The 18,328-nt window shown below is 40.6% G+C and overlaps 2 protein-coding genes across 2 annotated transcripts in view; one reads left to right on the forward strand and one right to left on the reverse strand.

Moving 5' to 3' along the window:
* CENPP (centromere protein P) overlaps window positions 1-18,328 on the reverse strand; it is a 242,805-nt gene that overhangs the window by 138,838 nt on the left and 85,639 nt on the right. The window lies entirely within an intron of this gene.
* On the forward strand, window positions 7,006-11,910 carry OMD (osteomodulin; the record flags this gene model as incomplete). Its single annotated transcript, XM_080819856.1, has 2 exons — window positions 7,006-7,945; window positions 9,171-11,910. 2 exons carry the CDS (start codon window positions 7,006-7,008, stop codon window positions 9,476-9,478), a joined length of 1,248 nt encoding a protein of 415 aa, XP_080675982.1. The 3' UTR covers window positions 9,479-11,910.

The following is an 18,328-nucleotide window of genomic DNA, read 5'->3' on the forward strand; positions in this document are numbered from 1 at the left end:
CCGGGATTCACTTTACCTTATTAATTTGTACAAACTTTGAAGAGTCTTCCAAAGCATGAACTCAAGGTTCACTGCCAAGAAATACAAGTTAAATCTCTGTTTAAAAAAAAAAAAAAAAAAAAAAACCCACACTAGTAAAAAAAAAAAAAAATGTAGCATTTAAGCAGTTAACCACTACTCCTCAGGAAAACAACTCAGTGAAAAGAGATTTTTTACATCTACAAAATAAAGGCAACAGAAGTTCCTAATGGCATCTTAGTTAATACTACAAAATTATTTTTTGTACTAACCTAAAGAGGCAAATCAAAGATCTACCTTCTGAGTGCAAGACACTAAATCCCATCACCAGATTAATTTTTATTTCAAAGGTTTGTAGCAGGCATTCTAGTGCACAGATTTGGGAGGAAGAGGAGGACAGTGATAGGGAACAGAAAAGAAGATGTAATTCTCTGTGTGGAAAAGTTATATATTTAATCTGTGTCACTAACAACAAATCCCTCTGTTTAAAAAGTAAACTAGAGGGGCGCCAGGGTGGCTCAGTTGGTAAGGAACTGACTTTGGATTGGCTCAGGTCACGATCTCGGGGTCCTGGGATCGAGGTTGTAGGGCTCCTTGCTTCCTTGTTCAGAGTGAAGCCTGCTTCTCCCTCTCCCTCTGCTTGGGCTCTCTCTCAAATAAATAACATCTTAAAAAAAAAAAAAAGTAAACTAGACATGCAATGCTGTATGTTTCTAATCTTGGTTGCTTGTCTTCATAAAGGAAAGCCCTCGTGTGACGTGAGGTTTCAGACAAGGGATGTTTCAAGACCACTCTTGAGTTCCACCTTAAATTGTTGAGACACTGAGCTCCAAGTTACAGGGGACCTTAATTTGGAGAATTCTTTGGCATGAAAATGAAAATAAAAACAGTAATCAGTACATGCTGTTTCATTTAGTTCTGTTTGCCTTTCATATTAGAGGAAATTCTTGCCACACCTCAAACCAAAATTAAGGGGAAAAGAAAGGGAAGTAAGCCACATAAATCTGACCAACAGCACAAGCATCTCAATTTGAATCCACAAAGTTTTGGATAATGAAAAGAAATACATAATCTTAATTCAACCCAAGTGTTTTCCAAGCAGATTATATTTGCTTAAATTGCTCCAGTAATTCAAGGACAGCCCTGTCTGGACACACAGTTACTGTGGATTTTTAAGAGACTCAGTTAAAGAATTTAGGAATATCTGATTCAATTTACAGGATTTGCAAATTCATCAACCCCTGAAAACTAAAGCAAACTTAACAGGTATGATGATAAAATAATTTTCAATTTTTTTTAAGAAACTGTTCCTACTATTAAAACTTTTTAAGTATATTTGATTTATTTAACATTAAAATAGATCATAAAAGCACAATATTTGGAGGCAATATCTGATAAATCTACATCAAAATTTGATTAGCAAAAATATTCAGCGAAAGCAGTAATACAGTGATTTTAATGTTCTAACTTAAGATTTACCCAATAAATAATCTTTGTTTAGATTTATTTTTAATTCAGAATGAAAGATTTTTACGTTAATGGCATCACTGTCTCCTCTCTCTCAACTTTAAATGACAAAACTGGCAAATGTCTGTGAGCCATACATCTGGGCAGGTTGACAGATTCTGCTTGTAGGGAAGAAGGATGTTTGTATCAATTTCAATAGAAATTTTCTTAAGATTTCTCTGTTGACCAAATCCTTGACAGTAACATATTTTTGCTTTCATTTGACTCTTTCTGGAAGGGAAGATGTGACTGCTCTATCTGGTACTCAAGGAAACAGTTCCTTGTGTTCCAGTTAAGATTTAAATGTATTATGGCTAAAAATAATTTTGAAACTTTCTTATTTTTAGTAGTAAAAGTTTTACTTCCTTAGGCCTTGGGTGTAAAACAGGATGCAAACTACTTTATTTATAGAGTTAAATTTAAAACCGCTTCGGAAAGAAATCTGAGTCTATTCTAATACTCTGGTTTCTTATATCCTAGTTTCTGTGGTAAATCAATAAAATAACTGAGTCTTTAATAAAATGCAATAAGGCTTTCCAATTACTTTAAACTTTCCAGAACAAAGTTCGATCTCATTTTAATTAGAACTTCCTTATGAAAGCTCAAGTGCTTTTTCCCAACTAAGAGAAATGTTATAACATAGAAGCATTTATAGCTATAATATGAAAAATTCACATTAATGGATAGTTTTAAAAATTGGTAATATATATTTTCCATTGCTTTAAAGATTCTGTTCACATCTGTTACTTTTCTATTACTCTGTAATGGGAATAGCAGGCTGTGACGGGAGACACCACTGGGAGAGAACAGCCATGTTCTCTGTGACTGTGTCCATTTAAAGAAAACCACTGCGGCAAAATAATACCTAGAAATAATCAGCATTAGTAGCGACAAGCATCGCTAACAGGATGCAATCTGTAATTTATTAATCCAGTCATCCATTCAACAAATGTTTGAGCACTTATACACTGTGCATTATACTAGATTCTGCCAGAAATTAGGTCAGGAAGTGGGAGACTGACGGTGAGTGTACTGTTTTGCTATGAGCAATTCTATATGGAATGAGGCATAAATTGTAGAACATGAAAGGCAGAAGTAATAAAAATGTGCTTTGCAAATGGCTAGGAAGAGATCAGTTGAATGGAAAATTTGGATAAAAAGAAATAAGAAGTCATTATAACAGGGAAACTCACCAGGGACGAAGTTGAAGACTAAGATGAATAGGAAATAATGGGCCTCTGGATGGAGACAGGGTTGATTTCAAACTAAGTCCAGAAAACTGGACTTGGTCAAAAGGAAGAGGGATCAGGCTGGGCTCCAGAGCCAAGGTCCTTAGAGGACGATTCAGAAGAGAAACTGTCCTTAGGGAAAGCCTATCTTCATAGGTGGCCAAGAAGACTAAAAGCAGCCAACACTAAAGAATCCCTTTATTTTCAGGGAGACTCCCATAATGAGGTCTTGATCCCAAGTCAGAGGGACGCATTTAAGTGCCGGATCAAAAGTATCACCCAGGTCTCCTTTTTCCCAATATACTTCTCATAATTGTTAAATAGAGTCAAGACTTTCATTCTCAAATGTAAAGTTACTGATTGATTATTGCTACTGTTCTTAATACAAGGATGAAATTCAGAGCTCTGATGAGCAATGCTCATTTCAAAGTTTGTGTAACAGTCAGCTTCCAAGACCCCCCTCCATGCCTGACCGCCCCCCGCCCCCACAGCGGCATGCCTCTGCCCTGCTTCTATGTATACCTTTGTAAGACACAACAAACTTACAGTAGAACCCTGTGGTGCAATGAGACTGAAGTGAAGTATGACATGTACTTCAAAAAGTTAATATGCTCCACTATAATAAGTACCATAAAAACTACAAATTTGGGGCACCTGGGTGGCTCAGTGGGTTAAAGCCGCTGCCTTCGGCTCAGGTCATGATCCCAGCATCCTGGGATCGAGCCCCGCATCGGGCTCTCTGCTCAGCGGGGAGCCTGCTTCCTCCCTTCTCTCTCTGCCTGCCTCTCTGCCTACTTGTGATCTGTCAAATAAATAAATAAAATCTTTAAAAAAAAAAAACAAAAAACAAAAAAAAAAACCCCTACAAGTTTAACACATAAAGTATTATCAACTAGTGAGTAAAATGTATAGGATGTTCTACACCTATTCCTGCTAATCTCCCAAGATCTGGAGCAAATGATACTACAAAGACTTCCCCGTCTGCCTGAGGCAGGGTTAAGCCACTGTACCCATGGCACTGGGGTCTAGGCAGTAAACATTATTTCCCTTTGTCTGAGAATATGGTTTGCCATGTTGGGTCTCTCCCATAAACTATATGCTCTTGGGGCGCCTGGGTGGCTCAGTGGGTTAAAGCCTCTGCCTTCGGCTCAGGTCATGATCCCAGGGTCCTGGGATCGAGCCCCACATCGGGCTCTCTGCTCAGCAGGGAGCCTGCTTCCCCCCTCTCTCTCTGCCTGCCTCTCTGCCTACTTGTGATCTCTGTCTGTCAAATAAATAAATAAAATCTTAAAAAAAAAAAAACAACTATATGCTCTTGATGGAGGGGACCACCTCTTCATATCTTCATCTCTGTGTTCCTCACCAACTACAGTGCCTCACACCCAGAAGTAACTGCAGTCTAAACTCAACCAAAGTTTAACTACTAATATGGCTATACTAATATACTAATACTAATACTAATACTAATATAACTATTAAGGTGGTTGACTAGCCAGGTTCACACACAACCTCTAGCACAGGTCACTAAGGCAGCAGACCCAATTGGAGCTTTCCAGCACACTGAGTTAGCCAGAACTGAACACTGCCCTTCGGGGTGAGATGATACTCCCTGCAGGACTTTCTCCTACTTCACCCACAAACAATTCAGTGTGAAGATTGTGGCTCAACTACCTTAATGAATTAAATTAGGTGTTCATTCCCTGAGTGCAGACTCCACAGGTCAGAATTCAGGCCTTCTGGTCCAGATTAGCTATGACAGTCTTATTTTACTCCTTCAATAGCTAACCACTATTTCCCAAGCACCCTACTCTTTGTCGCTTACATGTTTTGGTCATCTCCTCTGTCTGGAAATCTTCCTGGTCTCCCTCTATGAGAACCCTAACAGTCTACGGCCATACCACCCTCAATGCGCCCGATCTCGTCTGATCTCGGAAGCTAAGCAGGGTCGGGCCTGGTTAGTACTTGGATGGGAGAACCCTAACATTCTTCAAAATCTAGGTCAAATGTCACATCCTCTATGAATCCCACGGATATGAAGGAACAGTGCATGCAGTCTACTGAGATTTGTAAAACAATTGTTTTAAAAGATCAAACCATTGCTATTTTGACATATTCTGTAGGTAGGGAGGAGATTAAATATAACAAAACATACATATGAGTAAATCATTGTTTTGTTTGATCCAATCCTCTTGGTTTAAAAAAAAAAAAAAGGCGGCAGCAGCAAGGTGGTCATTCCAAACTGGTGGGAAATGAGACTTTTTAGAGGCTTGTCTAGGAGCAAGGGAAAAGGAATGCAGTAAGGACATGTCCCTGAGCAGCAATGAGTGGTCATGAATTTCAAGTGACACCAGCTCGTGTGGTCAGTTTTCTCTCCACTTGCTCTGCTGCATGAGTCAGGCTGCATGTAGATGGACAACTGAAGGAACAGGGTTGGAGATTACCAGAAGAGTAAGAGGATGAAAGGGGCCAGAGAATCAGGGACCTGTGCAAACAAGTGACAACAGTGATGGGCCGTGGGGTCCAGGCCACAGAGAGGAACTGAGTGCATTGGGAGGTATGAATAAAGGGCAGTGAAAACACAGTGGGTTCCCCATATTTACATCCTACTGAAATTGAGGAATTACTACAGCTGGAGCTACTCCATGAAGTAAGTTATAAAGACAAGTCGGGGTGTGAAGGAGCTGCACCCTGGTAATGACAAGGCCCATGCTCTGGGTGCATGGGAGGGAAGAAAAGATCAAGGGTCCCTGACTCTACTTAAATATCAACTCCAAATCCCACATTAACACATAATTACAATCCATACATTTATAGTTCCTGACAAGAAAATAAACAAGAATCTAAGATGTTAGGGTCTAAGGTAGACTTTCTCAAATGGGGTCTGTTATAGACAATGATTTAAATAACTATTTTTTCAATTATCCCAATGATGAAAAATAACTTGTACCACTCTAATGACTAATGGGATAGAGAAAAGTCAGTTCATGACACACAAGGACATGTTACATTAATTCTCAGAAAACCCTGAATGAGAGAGGTAGAGAAAAATACCTGCAGAATCAAAGAGGTAAGACTCTTTTTGTTTTTCTTCCTTTTAACCTTTATCTGAATAACAAACTTATCCATCTGGATCACTTTCTAATCTGCAAAGCACTTTTACATGCATATCTCATGTGACTGTCACAACCACCAGTTGAGATAAGCCAGCAAACAATTACATTTCTCATTTTCGTGATGAGGCAAGAGGCAGGCATGTTAAGTGGCTTGACCGTCCTAAATGACAGGTGGGAAATGAAGGTCTTCAGGCTCCTCATCCAGTAGACCATCCACTACTCACTACAACTTCAAGTTAACGGTCTTTCTTAAGCTGAATACTCCTCCCGTGAAATGCACCCCTTATACACCCTCCTCCTCCCTGTACTGTGTGCATCTTTCTGATTCTCCACCAGACTTCAACTCCTGGGGACAAGACAGGGTGCTTTCAGTATCTGTTTATCTAGGACTTAACACAAAAAATTAGTGGTAAGAAAGAAAATGTATAGAATAACCTACTAAAAGCTCAAAGTTTGTAGACGGTAAATACTGCGTGTATTTGGGATTTGAGGCAGTTATTCAAGTGGAGTCAGAGACAAAATAATTGGATTCTGGAAACGGTTTCATGGGGGAAAACTGGAAGTCATGGTTAGACTTGGCCAGAAACACTAAGAGGAAAGATGAGAGCTATTTTGAATATCTCAAACTCTTACATAAAAAGGAATGTTTCATGTTCTTCCAAGGGCAGAAAAGAGCATCGAAAAACAGAAGCTGCAGTGGGAAAATATTGGTTAATATTAACTAAGACCAAGAGCGTCTCCTCTCATAGGTAATGACCATCACTGAAGGGACCATATAGTTAGTGGAACACTCAGCATTTTTAGTGGAGGGAGTACCCAGCTTTGGGATTGAGAGAAGTCATGTTATCATTGTAAATCTATAGGAAGCAAGACAAACTAGGATTCCCTTCAAAGATGGGTATGTAGTCTGGTTCAGTGCAAAATGTGACTTTTTAAAAAAATACCACCTTATTGGTACTTAAACATTGATTTTGGTTTGAGCATTGCCCATTTGTTCTGGATTCTTTTATATATTTCAACACAGATACAGATATTATGCATTTTATGTAACTGTTAATTTACACAAAAATTATTCTAGGATTTACTGACTTTTCCCACAATATATTTGCTTTCTCCTTATAATAGGACAAAAAAGGAACATGGGCTTTTTAAGTCTAGCACATGTCCTTTTCTTCTTTTTTGGAGTCAAAGTATATTGCCAATATGAAAATTATCAATGGGATGAAGATTATGATCAAGACCCAGATGATGTCTACCAACCAGAATTCCAGTTTCATCAAAATGAGGACTTCCAAGTTCCTTTTCATCAGTATATGTTAGGCTGTGCCACTGAATGCTTCTGTCCACCCAATTTTCCATCATCAATGTACTGTGACAATCGCAAACTCAAAACTATCCCACGTGTCCCAGCACATATACAGCAGGTCTACCTTCAATTCAATGAAATTGAGGCTGTGACTGCGGATTCATTCATCAATGCAACTCATCTCAAAGAAATCAACCTCAGCCACAACAAAATTACATCTCAAAAGATTGATCGTGGTGTGTTTGCTAAGCTGTCAAATCTACTACAACTTCACCTACAGCATAACAATTTAGAAGAATTTCCATTTCCTCTCCCTAAGTCTTTGGAGAGACTTCTTCTTGGCTATAATGAGATCTCCAGATTGCAGACAAATGCCATGGATGGGCTAGTAAACTTGACAATGCTTGATCTCTGTTACAATCATCTCGAGGATTCCATGTTACAAGAAAACATACTTGCCAAAATGGAAAAATTAATGCAGCTCAACCTATGTAATAACCGATTAGAGTCAATGCCTCCTGGTCTGCCTTCTTCACTTATGTACCTGTCTTTGGAAAACAATTCAATTTCTGCTATACCAGAAAATTACTTCAAAAAACTTCCCAAACTCCAGGCTCTACGAATGTCACACAACAAACTACAAGATATCCCACATAATATTTTTAATCTTCCCAACCTTATAGAGCTCAATGTTGGACACAACAAACTGAAGCAAGCATTCTATATTCCAAGAAATTTACAACACCTGTACCTAGAAAATAATGAAATTGAAAGTATGTAAAATTTCATTATCCTTTTTAAACACAAAAGAATAGTATGCTGACCTTTTTATTTTTTTTGAAGATTTTTATTTACTTATTTGAGAGAGAAGGTTAGCAAGAGAAGCAGGGACATCGAGAGAGGGAACACAAGCAGGGGGAGTGGAAGAGAGAGAAGCAGGCTTCCTGCTGAGCAAGGAGCCCAACATGGGGCTTGATCCCAGGACTCTAATACCATGACCTGAGCTGAAAGCAGACGCTTAAGTGACTGAGCCACCCAGGCACTCCTAAAGAATAAATCTTTTTTAAAAAACATCTATGCTTTACACATTGCTGAAAATAGTTGACTTGAAGTATGGCCAAAGCTAGCCTCAGAAAGGTGTGCTATAAAAGTTTATAGTCTTGGGGCACCTGGGTGGCTCAGTGGGTTAAGCTTCTGCCTTCGGCTCAGGTCATGGTCTCAGGGTCCTGGGATCGAGCCTCGCATCATGGTCTCTGCTCAGCAGGGAGTCTGCTTCCCCCTCTCTCTCTGCCTGCCTCTCTGCCTACTTGTGATCTCTCTCTGTCAAATAAATAAATGAAATTTAAAAAAAATAATAAAAGTTTATATTCATTTCTTTTAATGATTTTATTTATCTATTTGAGAGAGAGAGACAGAGAGAGAGAGAGAGAGAATGCACAAATCGGGAGCAGGAGGAGCTTAACCGACTGAGTCACCCAGGCACCCAAGTTTATAGTCTTTTCTATGAAATGTTATCACTTTGAACACTGACAAGTAGTACTACAGAGTATCTGAAAAAATAGGAGCATCCTGAGTAGTTGGGACTAAAGGTGTTTTTTACTTTGTTCTTTTTGAGATTACTTCTACTATGAACTTATTACGTAACAAATAATTAAACAGCCAAAAGAGCCACCATTTTTTTCAAGTTTTAATTCCAGTACAGTTAGCACATAGTGCTGTGTTAGTTCCAGATGTACAATACAGTGATTCAGCTTTTCCATCCATCACCCAGTGCTCATCAGGACAGATGCGCTCTGAAAGCCATCATTTACTTTGAGAACATATAATTCATCTGTAGTTTCATTTTCTTCATTTTATTATTTGACTACTGTAAAAACTAATTAAACCTAATTCTACCTATAAGAATTTTAATAAGACTGTATCTCATATTTTAATAAATTCCAATGTAGGATTCTAGATGTAATGCAGCAGGATTAATCTTTAATTTGTATTTTTCAGATATCAATGTTACAGTGATGTGTCCATCTGTTGACCCACTGCATTACCACCACTTAACATACATTCGTATGGACCAAAATAAGCTGAAAGAGCCAATAAGCTCGTACGTTTCCCTCTGCTTTCCTAATTTACACACTATTTATTATGGTGAGCAAAGAAGCGCTAATGGGCAAACAATACAACTGAAGACCCAAGTTTTCAGGAGATTTCCGGATGATCCTGATAGTGAGGAACATGAAGATCACCAAGAAGGTCCAGAACAAGAAGAAACAGAAGAAAACACTGACCCTCACTATTACGGAAGTTAAGAATGGCAAGAAACTATATAGGTAAACATTTACGATTGTATACAATGGTATTATTCAGTATTGATTTAACTAGACATGGAAGGCTCACAGTAATAGATCTAGAAACATGCATTAGTATAAGATCAGACTGAATTTAAGTTGTTGCATCATTACACAGTATTCAAACTTACTTAAAATTACACAAGTCTTTAGAAATATAAATTAGAATGACAAGGGAATAAAAAACTAAACTTTAAAAATAACAGTATTATCAGGCTGAGGAGAAAATAAAGTATGCCATCTCTAGTGATATTAACTGTTCTAAGAGTGACGAAAGCAGCAGCACTAGAATCCAAGAACTGGAGGAGGACAGGGCTGAGACGCCCGGCTTATGTTCATGTAACGGGCAGCCATTCACTCAGGAGTCCATTATTTTCTTTGACCTGATCTCCAGAAAAGCTTTCACACTTGTATGTAAAATCTTATCACCATGACATCCACCTCCCTGGCCCTACCACTGAGAGCAAGAGAGGATGCTTCTGATTTTCAAAAGAGGCCATTCTGCTACAGATCCAAGACTTGTAGTTTCACAAAATCAACTGGTCTTTGTTTTTCTCTCAGAGCACGAAAGCCACACAATTCTAAAACATGTATTTGGATAACTAAAAAAACACTAAATTGTCTCATCACAATCATATTTTAGCAGATTTCAGCAACTGTCCAAAACAATCCGTCTTCCATTTTAGCAGGGATCAATGTTTCTATAGTTAACTCACTAGGGAAAGTTTTTGTTGTTATTGTAGCTACACAGAGATTCACTAATAAATAACTGCTTTGCTCACATGGTTAGTTTAGCACACAACAGTATACCAGCATTATTAAAACACTTCCATTTTCCTAGCATGATAGAGTAGAAACACGTATGAGCATCAGTCGGTATTTATTTAATTAGTGCTAAAGCTGAACAGAGTTCTTTTACAATTTGGACAAGCATTGATACCTTCTTTAAAACCTTAGACACACCTATTATTTAACCTGTCATTTTGAAGTATTTTAAGTACGCCTTGTAAAGAAGATGATGGAAGTGCTGTGATGAGCTCTTCTGACTTATCAGCTGACATTTCAGAGTTCCTCAGGAGAGGAAGAAACAGAGATAGGGAGACCTAAACAGGGAACCCAAATCATAAACGTTAATAATGTGGACAACAGGCCAGGACCAGACATTTGGTTGCTTTTCACTGTTTGGCTGTTAAAACTTTAGGAGTTTTCAAGTGGTGAGTCTTTATTTTGCTGGAGATACAGTGTAAAATGAAGCTCCTGATGATCTTTATTTCTTTCATTAAATTATTAGCATTTAGCAGAAACAGAACAACCACCTGTCCCGAAGGACAAGCTCAACAATTCAGAATGAACACAAATAACACACCATTTATTCAATTAACATTCATCAAGGCATTTGGTGTGTAGGGCTTAGCAATAAGGGCAAGAAACAGAATGTATGCGCACCTGTGATACCTCAAGATACAACGATGAGGGTAGCACAGCAAAATTCTAGTAATGTGGACAAAGCACACTTCCAACAGAGGTAAAAAAAAAAAAAATTAAGGCTCACTTAATATTGGAAAATACTATGCATGTTTCAGGAGATAAAAGAGATACAACTATTTCTAACCTAAAACAATTTAGAAACTAAAGAGAGGCCATCAGGGAAATGCCCATGAAAACCCTAAGAGACCCTTCCACACTCACTGGGAGGACTCGAACCAAGAAGACAAGATCCAGAACAGATGTTATTAGCAAGGAGACAGAGAGAGTAGGGCTCTCAAACACTGCTGGTGGGATGTCCAGTGGTGCAGCTGTTTTGGAAAGCAGTCTGGCAGTTCAAAATTTAGTCACTTAGGATGCAGCAGTTCCATTGCTAGATACACACTCAAGAGAACTGAACACATATGTTCACACAGAAATATGTCAGCAAATGTTCAGAGCAGCACTATCTACTAACAGCCAAAAAGTGGAAAGCACCCAAATGCCCATCAGCTGATGGATGGATAAATAAAATGAGCTATAAACACACAACAGAGTATTACTTAGCCAAGAGAAGAAATGAAGTACTGAAATGTCATGCTACCACACAGATGAGCCAGGAAAACATCTCGCAAGGTGAAAACTCCGCCACAGAAGACTGCACACAGTAGGACTCCATTTAAATGAAATGCTCAGAACATGCAAATCTGTAAAGACAGAAAGATTCCTGGTTGCCTGGGGCTGCGGGAGGGGAAGAGGGTAAGTGGGGAGTGATTGTCAATGAGCAGAGGGTCCGTTTTTTTTGAGGGAACGAAAATGTTCTAAAACATTGTGGTGATGGCTGTGTAAATCTAAAAATACTAAAAATTATTGAATCATAGATTTTAAAAGGGTGAACTATATGAGTTCATTGTCTCAATAAAGCTGTTAATAAAAAACTTAAAGAAAATAATATCAACTCATTCTTTTTTTTTTTTTTTAAGATTTATTTATTTATTTGACAGATCACAAGTAGGCAGAGAGGCAGGCAGAGAGAGGGGGTAAGCAGTCTCCCCGCTGAGCAGAGAGCCCAATGCGGGGCTCAAACCCAGGACTCTGGGATCATGACCTGAGCCGAAGACAAAGGCTTAACCCACTGAGCAACCCAGATGCCCCTAAAATCAACTCATTCTAACACAAGAAATACAATGCTAACGTGGCAGTAATATGAATGACAACAGGAGCACAGACTTTATTTCGGGTCAGGACGCGGTGAAGTAGCTCAAGGTTTCCAGAAGAGGTGGTACCCTGACGTGTCGGTAGCAACTGATGCCAGGAGTGGAGAAACAAGCTCCCGAGCTGAGATGAATACACAGACATGTCATTACTTCCTTCACCTCTCGCACAGTTTAAAAAAAAACCAAAACCTCCAATATTCAGAATTCTGGAGCTTCTATTTTTTATCCTCCTAAATTGATTTTTAAAAATCCTCAGAGAACAGGCTTTGTGAGGAATGAAACTGCACAATTTAGCAACTGAAAACAAGTTATGTGGAATGTGATAAGCCCTGCAGAAGTCGGACTTGAGACTCCTGAGCCAGATGCCAGAGTAAGGGGCCGAACCCTGAAGCCCCTCTTCCCACATTCCTTCAAGGAAGCCGGTTCTCCTAGGGCTACTGAAAGAATAAAGAGAATTCGTATGTGTGACAGAGCGCTGAACAATGTGCCTGCCAGTTCCCAGTACCCAGCAAGCAGTAACGAGTGCTTGAGGACAGCCGGCCTAGCAGCCTGCAGGATCTGTGTGCCCCAGATGTCAGACCTGGGTGCGTTCTCAGGGACACTAGAAAAGAGCCAGCATCTCCGTGGGTTCCCTCCAGGATTCTTTTTGTATAAAAGACAAGTCAACGAGTTTTTACTAAAAGTTTTCTTAGGGAGAGAGTAGAGGGTCCTTAAGTCCTACACCCCAAACACACATATTCCAGGTCACTATTTGCTAGTTCAGCTTTCCAGAGCACCCTTCGACAGCCTGCCAGGGCAGAGAACACAGCTCCCCTGGCCCCCTCACTGGGCACCACACCCTGCCTGGCTCCTCCAGCCTAATTGGAAGGGGTCAACCCCCCTCTAGCACCTCCCTCCAAAGGGGGGTGTGTAAATGGCTCATCCTGCTGCAGGCCTCAATGAGGCGGCAGGCTTAACAACCATCTTTTGCTACTTGAAAACGGCCCTGAGGAACTCATACCCACCCCGAGTATTTCTCATTAAAAAACAAAAATGAAACCCAGTGCTTTCCTTAAAAAAAAAACTGAAGAATAAAGTACTTCTTTAAGCAGCACATCAAGATTGCACAATTATCAGGGCGCCTGGGTGGCTCAGTGGGTTAATGCCTCTGCCTTCTGCTCAGGTCGTGGTCCTGGGGTCCGCCTGAGTTGGGCTCTCGGCCTGAGTTGGGCTCTCTGCTCGGCGGGGAGCCTGCTTCCCTTCCTCTCTCTCTGCCTGCCTCTCTGCCTACTTGTGATCTCTGTCTCTCAAGTGGATAAATAGAATCCTTAAGGGGAAAAAAAAAAAAAAGATTGCACAATTATCTACCATATCTACAGACAAAACCAGCTGATCTGATATTTACAACAGAGGAAAAAATGAAAATTCATCTATTTTCTCATTACACTTAAAAGCATTAGTTAGCTACTAGGCTGAACTGTATTTGTGATCACTGACAAATGCAAATCACTCCATGAACCACGTTTAGTTAACAAACAAAAGCATAATATACGATTAGCTTTTAGAAAGGACATAAAAATAAAGGGTATTTCATAAATTTGTTCACAATAAAACTGGTTGAGAATGTTAGGCTTGTGCTTACGTATTACCTGAAACACTCCACATTTTCCCTTTATTCCTCTGGTTGGGACCACTAAACTGAAGTGCAGATGTGTGCATATCATGTAACACATTTAACCAACTCCAAGGGGGAAAAAACAGAAGAAATAAACCTTGTCTCTCCTTTATACTTTTACTGTTGCAAAGAATTCATAGGACCCAAAGGACGGCTAGAACTGAAATCCTGGTTTCCTGATTCCAAATCCATTTTTTTTTCCTAATTCTTGGAAATAAAGCATAACAGCAGTTGGAAACAAAATTAAACCATAACAGCGAAAAAACCCTAAACTTTCTTATATGTTCCAAATTCCTAAATAAATATAACTATGCATAGCAAGTAAATATCCCAGTCTCATGGAAATTACATGGAACTCGCATTACTTTACAGGCTTAGTTAGGCTGCCAATTCACTATATGGGGATTTATGTACTATTTGGAAAAACTTACAAGTACAGTAAGTTTTTAACATGAATCCTTCCTCTCATCAGGTCAAAACTCCTCCCACATTAAATTTCATCCTTCAGTCTGGTAAATACTTTGATCTCATCTTTATCTCACCTGACCACATGACTAGGCTTCAGCCGTAAGAAGATTTGAGATGAAGATCAACTCTCAGACTTTCCATAGAATCCTAGAATGTTGCCTAAAAAGGACTATAAATATCTAGTAACTCAATGATTCTCAGTGGTGGCAATTTTGCCCTCCAGGGTGTGATACTATGGTTTATAAGAAAGATATTTTGGGTCTTCACATTTATGGTTCCTGGCTCACAATTCCCCAAACCCCTAAACTCAGAAGAGCAATTAAGGTGTCTTTTGTCATATTAATGCAGATGACGTTGGGGCCCCACTAAAGGGGGGGTGGCTGGCTGCCAGGAGGACCAAGCAAGGCCACCTGCAATCTTGGCAGAAGGGAAGGGGCTGGAGGTTGAATCAGTCAATGGCCAATGACTTAGTCAATTAGGACTACGTATGGAAGCTCATAAACACCCAGAAGGACAGGTTTAGGGGGGCTGCCAGCTGAACAGGAGGAGACGCCAGAATTGGGGTGTACCTGAAGCTCTGTGCCTTCCCTAGACACTGCCCTATGCATACTTTCAACTCCCTGTGGATGCGGATCCTCTGTCACAACATTTAATAAACTGGTAAACGTAAAGGTTGGCACTTCCAAAGCTGGAGTGCTGGTAAGGACAATTCTCTGTGCAATGGTTCTTTGTGGAGCCTAGAATGGGGCCTATGGCAAGAGCCTGTGAGCGCCTCCCGGTGCTGACTGTAGGAACTCTGGACCAGAGAATTAACATTTGAGGGGCTCTACTAACCTGCTGTTGGACATTATTAATTGAAGCCATTCCTAGGACTGAAGGACATAAAAGGGTCTTGAAACCTGAAATAACATGTCTAGGATGGTGCTGGAGGAACTTGCTAATGGGGATGGCAGTGCCTGCGGAATGCAAGGAGGAGATTCTTACAAGCAGGGAACCTCTTTCCCCAGCCCCTCAGGGCTGATTCTGGAGCTGCACAAGGGGCTGCTGGACTCTACTGTCCACACTGTCACGTGGACAGTGCCCTACGGACAGCTCTCTACCAACAACAAAGAGCTGCCTGGTTTATGGACAGCAGTTCCAAGGTGAAGGGACAACATCCTGTCTGGAAGGCCACCAATATGACTGAAGAATACAAAAACAGATCCCCGTGGTATGCTGAACCGCATGCTGTTTTCCTAGCAGTGACGGAGGAATGGAAGAACGTTAAGAGCCCCTCTGTGTGGGTTTTTACTGACTCACAGGCAGTGGCCAACAGCCTGGCCATATGGCCAGGCAGGAGGGTAATGGGATCTTGGCCTATTAAAGGAATGTCCATATGGGGCACAGTCCTGTGGAAATAATTGTGGGTATTAATGTCGGACAGGTCAATCAATACCCACCAGAAAACCTGCCTTCAGTTTTGGAGGATGAGCGGATCCAACATGCATCTATTCCCACGTGTTCCCTAGAAAAAGCCACTTGGGCCCATGAAATGAGTGTGTGTTGGCGGGGGGGTGGGGGGGAGCCGCAGCAGTGTTGAGGTGGGCTGAAGCTAGAGTCTCCTGCACCTTCTGAGGTACAAAATGCCAATATGATCTGTTCTGGCAACGAGAGAGACAGAGACTACAGGTGGCTGTGTGGCAGAGACCCTGGTGGGAAGGTCCTGAATGTGGCTGGCAACTCAGACTCATGTCAGGGGGCTATACAGCAGTCCTGACAGGAAGAGCTACTAACTCTGGAGCGGGCTTTGCAGACCTGGTGACAGATGCAAACGCTCAGAGACAGATACAGAAAACGAGAACAGAAGATATTCCACAGGCAACTGTCATCTCCTCAGACCAAGGAACTCACGTAATGTCCAACAGCCAGCAGAGAGGAATGACTGAGAGAAAGAGTTTCATAGAGATCTGGAATGAGCAATTAAAACACTGGTTGTCTAAAACAGGGGGAGATTAAAAAAAAGGAAGGGCTGGCTTACACACCTTCACAAGTGTGTTCACACTCAAAATGAGTGGGGCTGAAGAAGCGTCCCCACTGGATACAGTCCCGTGTCTTCTGGTGGGTCTGGGAGCCCGGGGGAGAAAGGGCCTGTGTTCTTTCTTCCCCACATCACCTCAGCTTTTTCTTTTTCCCCCAGCAGACGCAGCCGTCACGGGACCAGGGCTGCAACTACACGGGCTGGAAGCAGGGATGATTCCATGTTTTCAGGCTTTCTGTCAAAATTCTCAGGGCAACTTGGCAAAAGTGGGGCTAACAGTGAGTACAGCCACCCTGCCTGGTGGCAAAGATGCATCCCCCAGTTCTGCATCTGTGTCATTCACCTGAACAGAAGCGGACTGAGGGGGGACGGACTCGCTATACGAGCCCTGCTGCCTGCAATCCAGACCAGCCCAGTGGCCGGGCCTAACAGCCCTTCCCGAGATGGGAAAGTCTGGGTATAAATGCAGAGAACAAAAAGTAGTAGGTAAAAGTAACGGAATGAATGACTATGTTATGTAATGAGGGAAATCCAGTATTATATGGACACCTGCAGAGAGGCTCAGAGCAGCTCGATCATACCAGACGCCTGAAAGGGTGAAGCCTGATGTTACCAAGACCACTCCTGCTTTTAGAACCTGACCAGAAAGCACAGACGCCTGCAAACCTGAGTGATCTCACCCTGGGAGCCATTTTCATAAGATACGATGATGGACTGAAGAGTTATTACTGACTGAATGGGATTCTGGTCATGCACCAGCAACTTTAGACTCTTAGCACTGTTTGGCTATAAGGGATCTGTGTTCAAGGACCAGGGGATGGACTGCTGTACTGTGATTTATAAGAAGTATGTGTTTGGTCTTTCAAAGGGACAATGTCCAGAAAATACTGGTTGTCATAGCTGATGCGGGTGAGTGGTGGAGGAATGCTACTGGCATCTAGTGGGCAGAGAGTGGGGATGCTACAAAATGTCCTACGTTGCACAGGACAGCCCCTACCACAAAGGATTATCTACTCCAAGATCTCAGTAGTGCTGAGGCTGAAAAGCTCTGTAGTGACTAGATTCTAGCCCAGCAGATAAAGACACTGAGGCCCACAGAAGTTAACTTGTTCAAGATCACTGCCAACCACGGAAGTGCTCCAGGGGAGGAATGGAGTTCAGGAGTCTGAGTGCATTTGCCTGCACTTCTGGCAGAAAACTGGTGTCCAGTAAACTTATTTCATGGATGAACGCCAATAAAACTGTACTCGCTGGTCATGAATTCCCAAGGAAAGACATTATACTTCACAGTATAATTTTCCGTGAAAATTACAAAGGATCACAGTGTGTGTGTCATTAGTAAAACACCAAATCTCTAGGATTCCCTACATCTGATATTTAACATCTATCCTGTTCACTTCACACCTGCCACACTGTGTGAAACAAATCAGTATTTGCTGTTTCATTATTAGACATGTGCAAAAACTCTAAAGTTTTTATCATATCCTTAAAGCCATAAAATTGACAATTTATATCAGCCAAAACCAGAGAATATCACAAGTAAATGTAAAATAATTCACATTCAAATAAAATCATGAGCATTCACATCTTAGTTTTTCCAATCTTCAATTTGAAAGACCCTAAAGACAATTTTGAGTAGAAAAGAGAATAAATTGGTATTCTTTTCTGTTTTGTAATAAAATATTTATCCATACCCATATTTGTTGGATTTTTAGTATAGAGGAGAAAGAAATGCTACCTTGAGTGCTGAGAGCACCAAAGAGTGAAAAAATGAAAAGTGAATCTTTACAATGATCATATAGTTATCTAAAATACCATTTAAACTTTAAAAAATCAAATTTACAAATTTTTTTATAGTTTCCTTAATTTAGCAAACAAAAGTATCTTTTACTGTCAAACTCCAAATTACAAATCAAACGTATTTTTAAAAAGCTGATTTTTCAGACTTGGATTTTTATTATATGTAATTAAAATAAAGGAGGGGACCCCAA

The sequence above is a fragment of the Martes martes genome (assembly GCF_963455335.1).
Source record: "Martes martes genome assembly, chromosome: 12".
NCBI lineage: Eukaryota > Metazoa > Chordata > Mammalia > Carnivora > Mustelidae > Martes > Martes martes.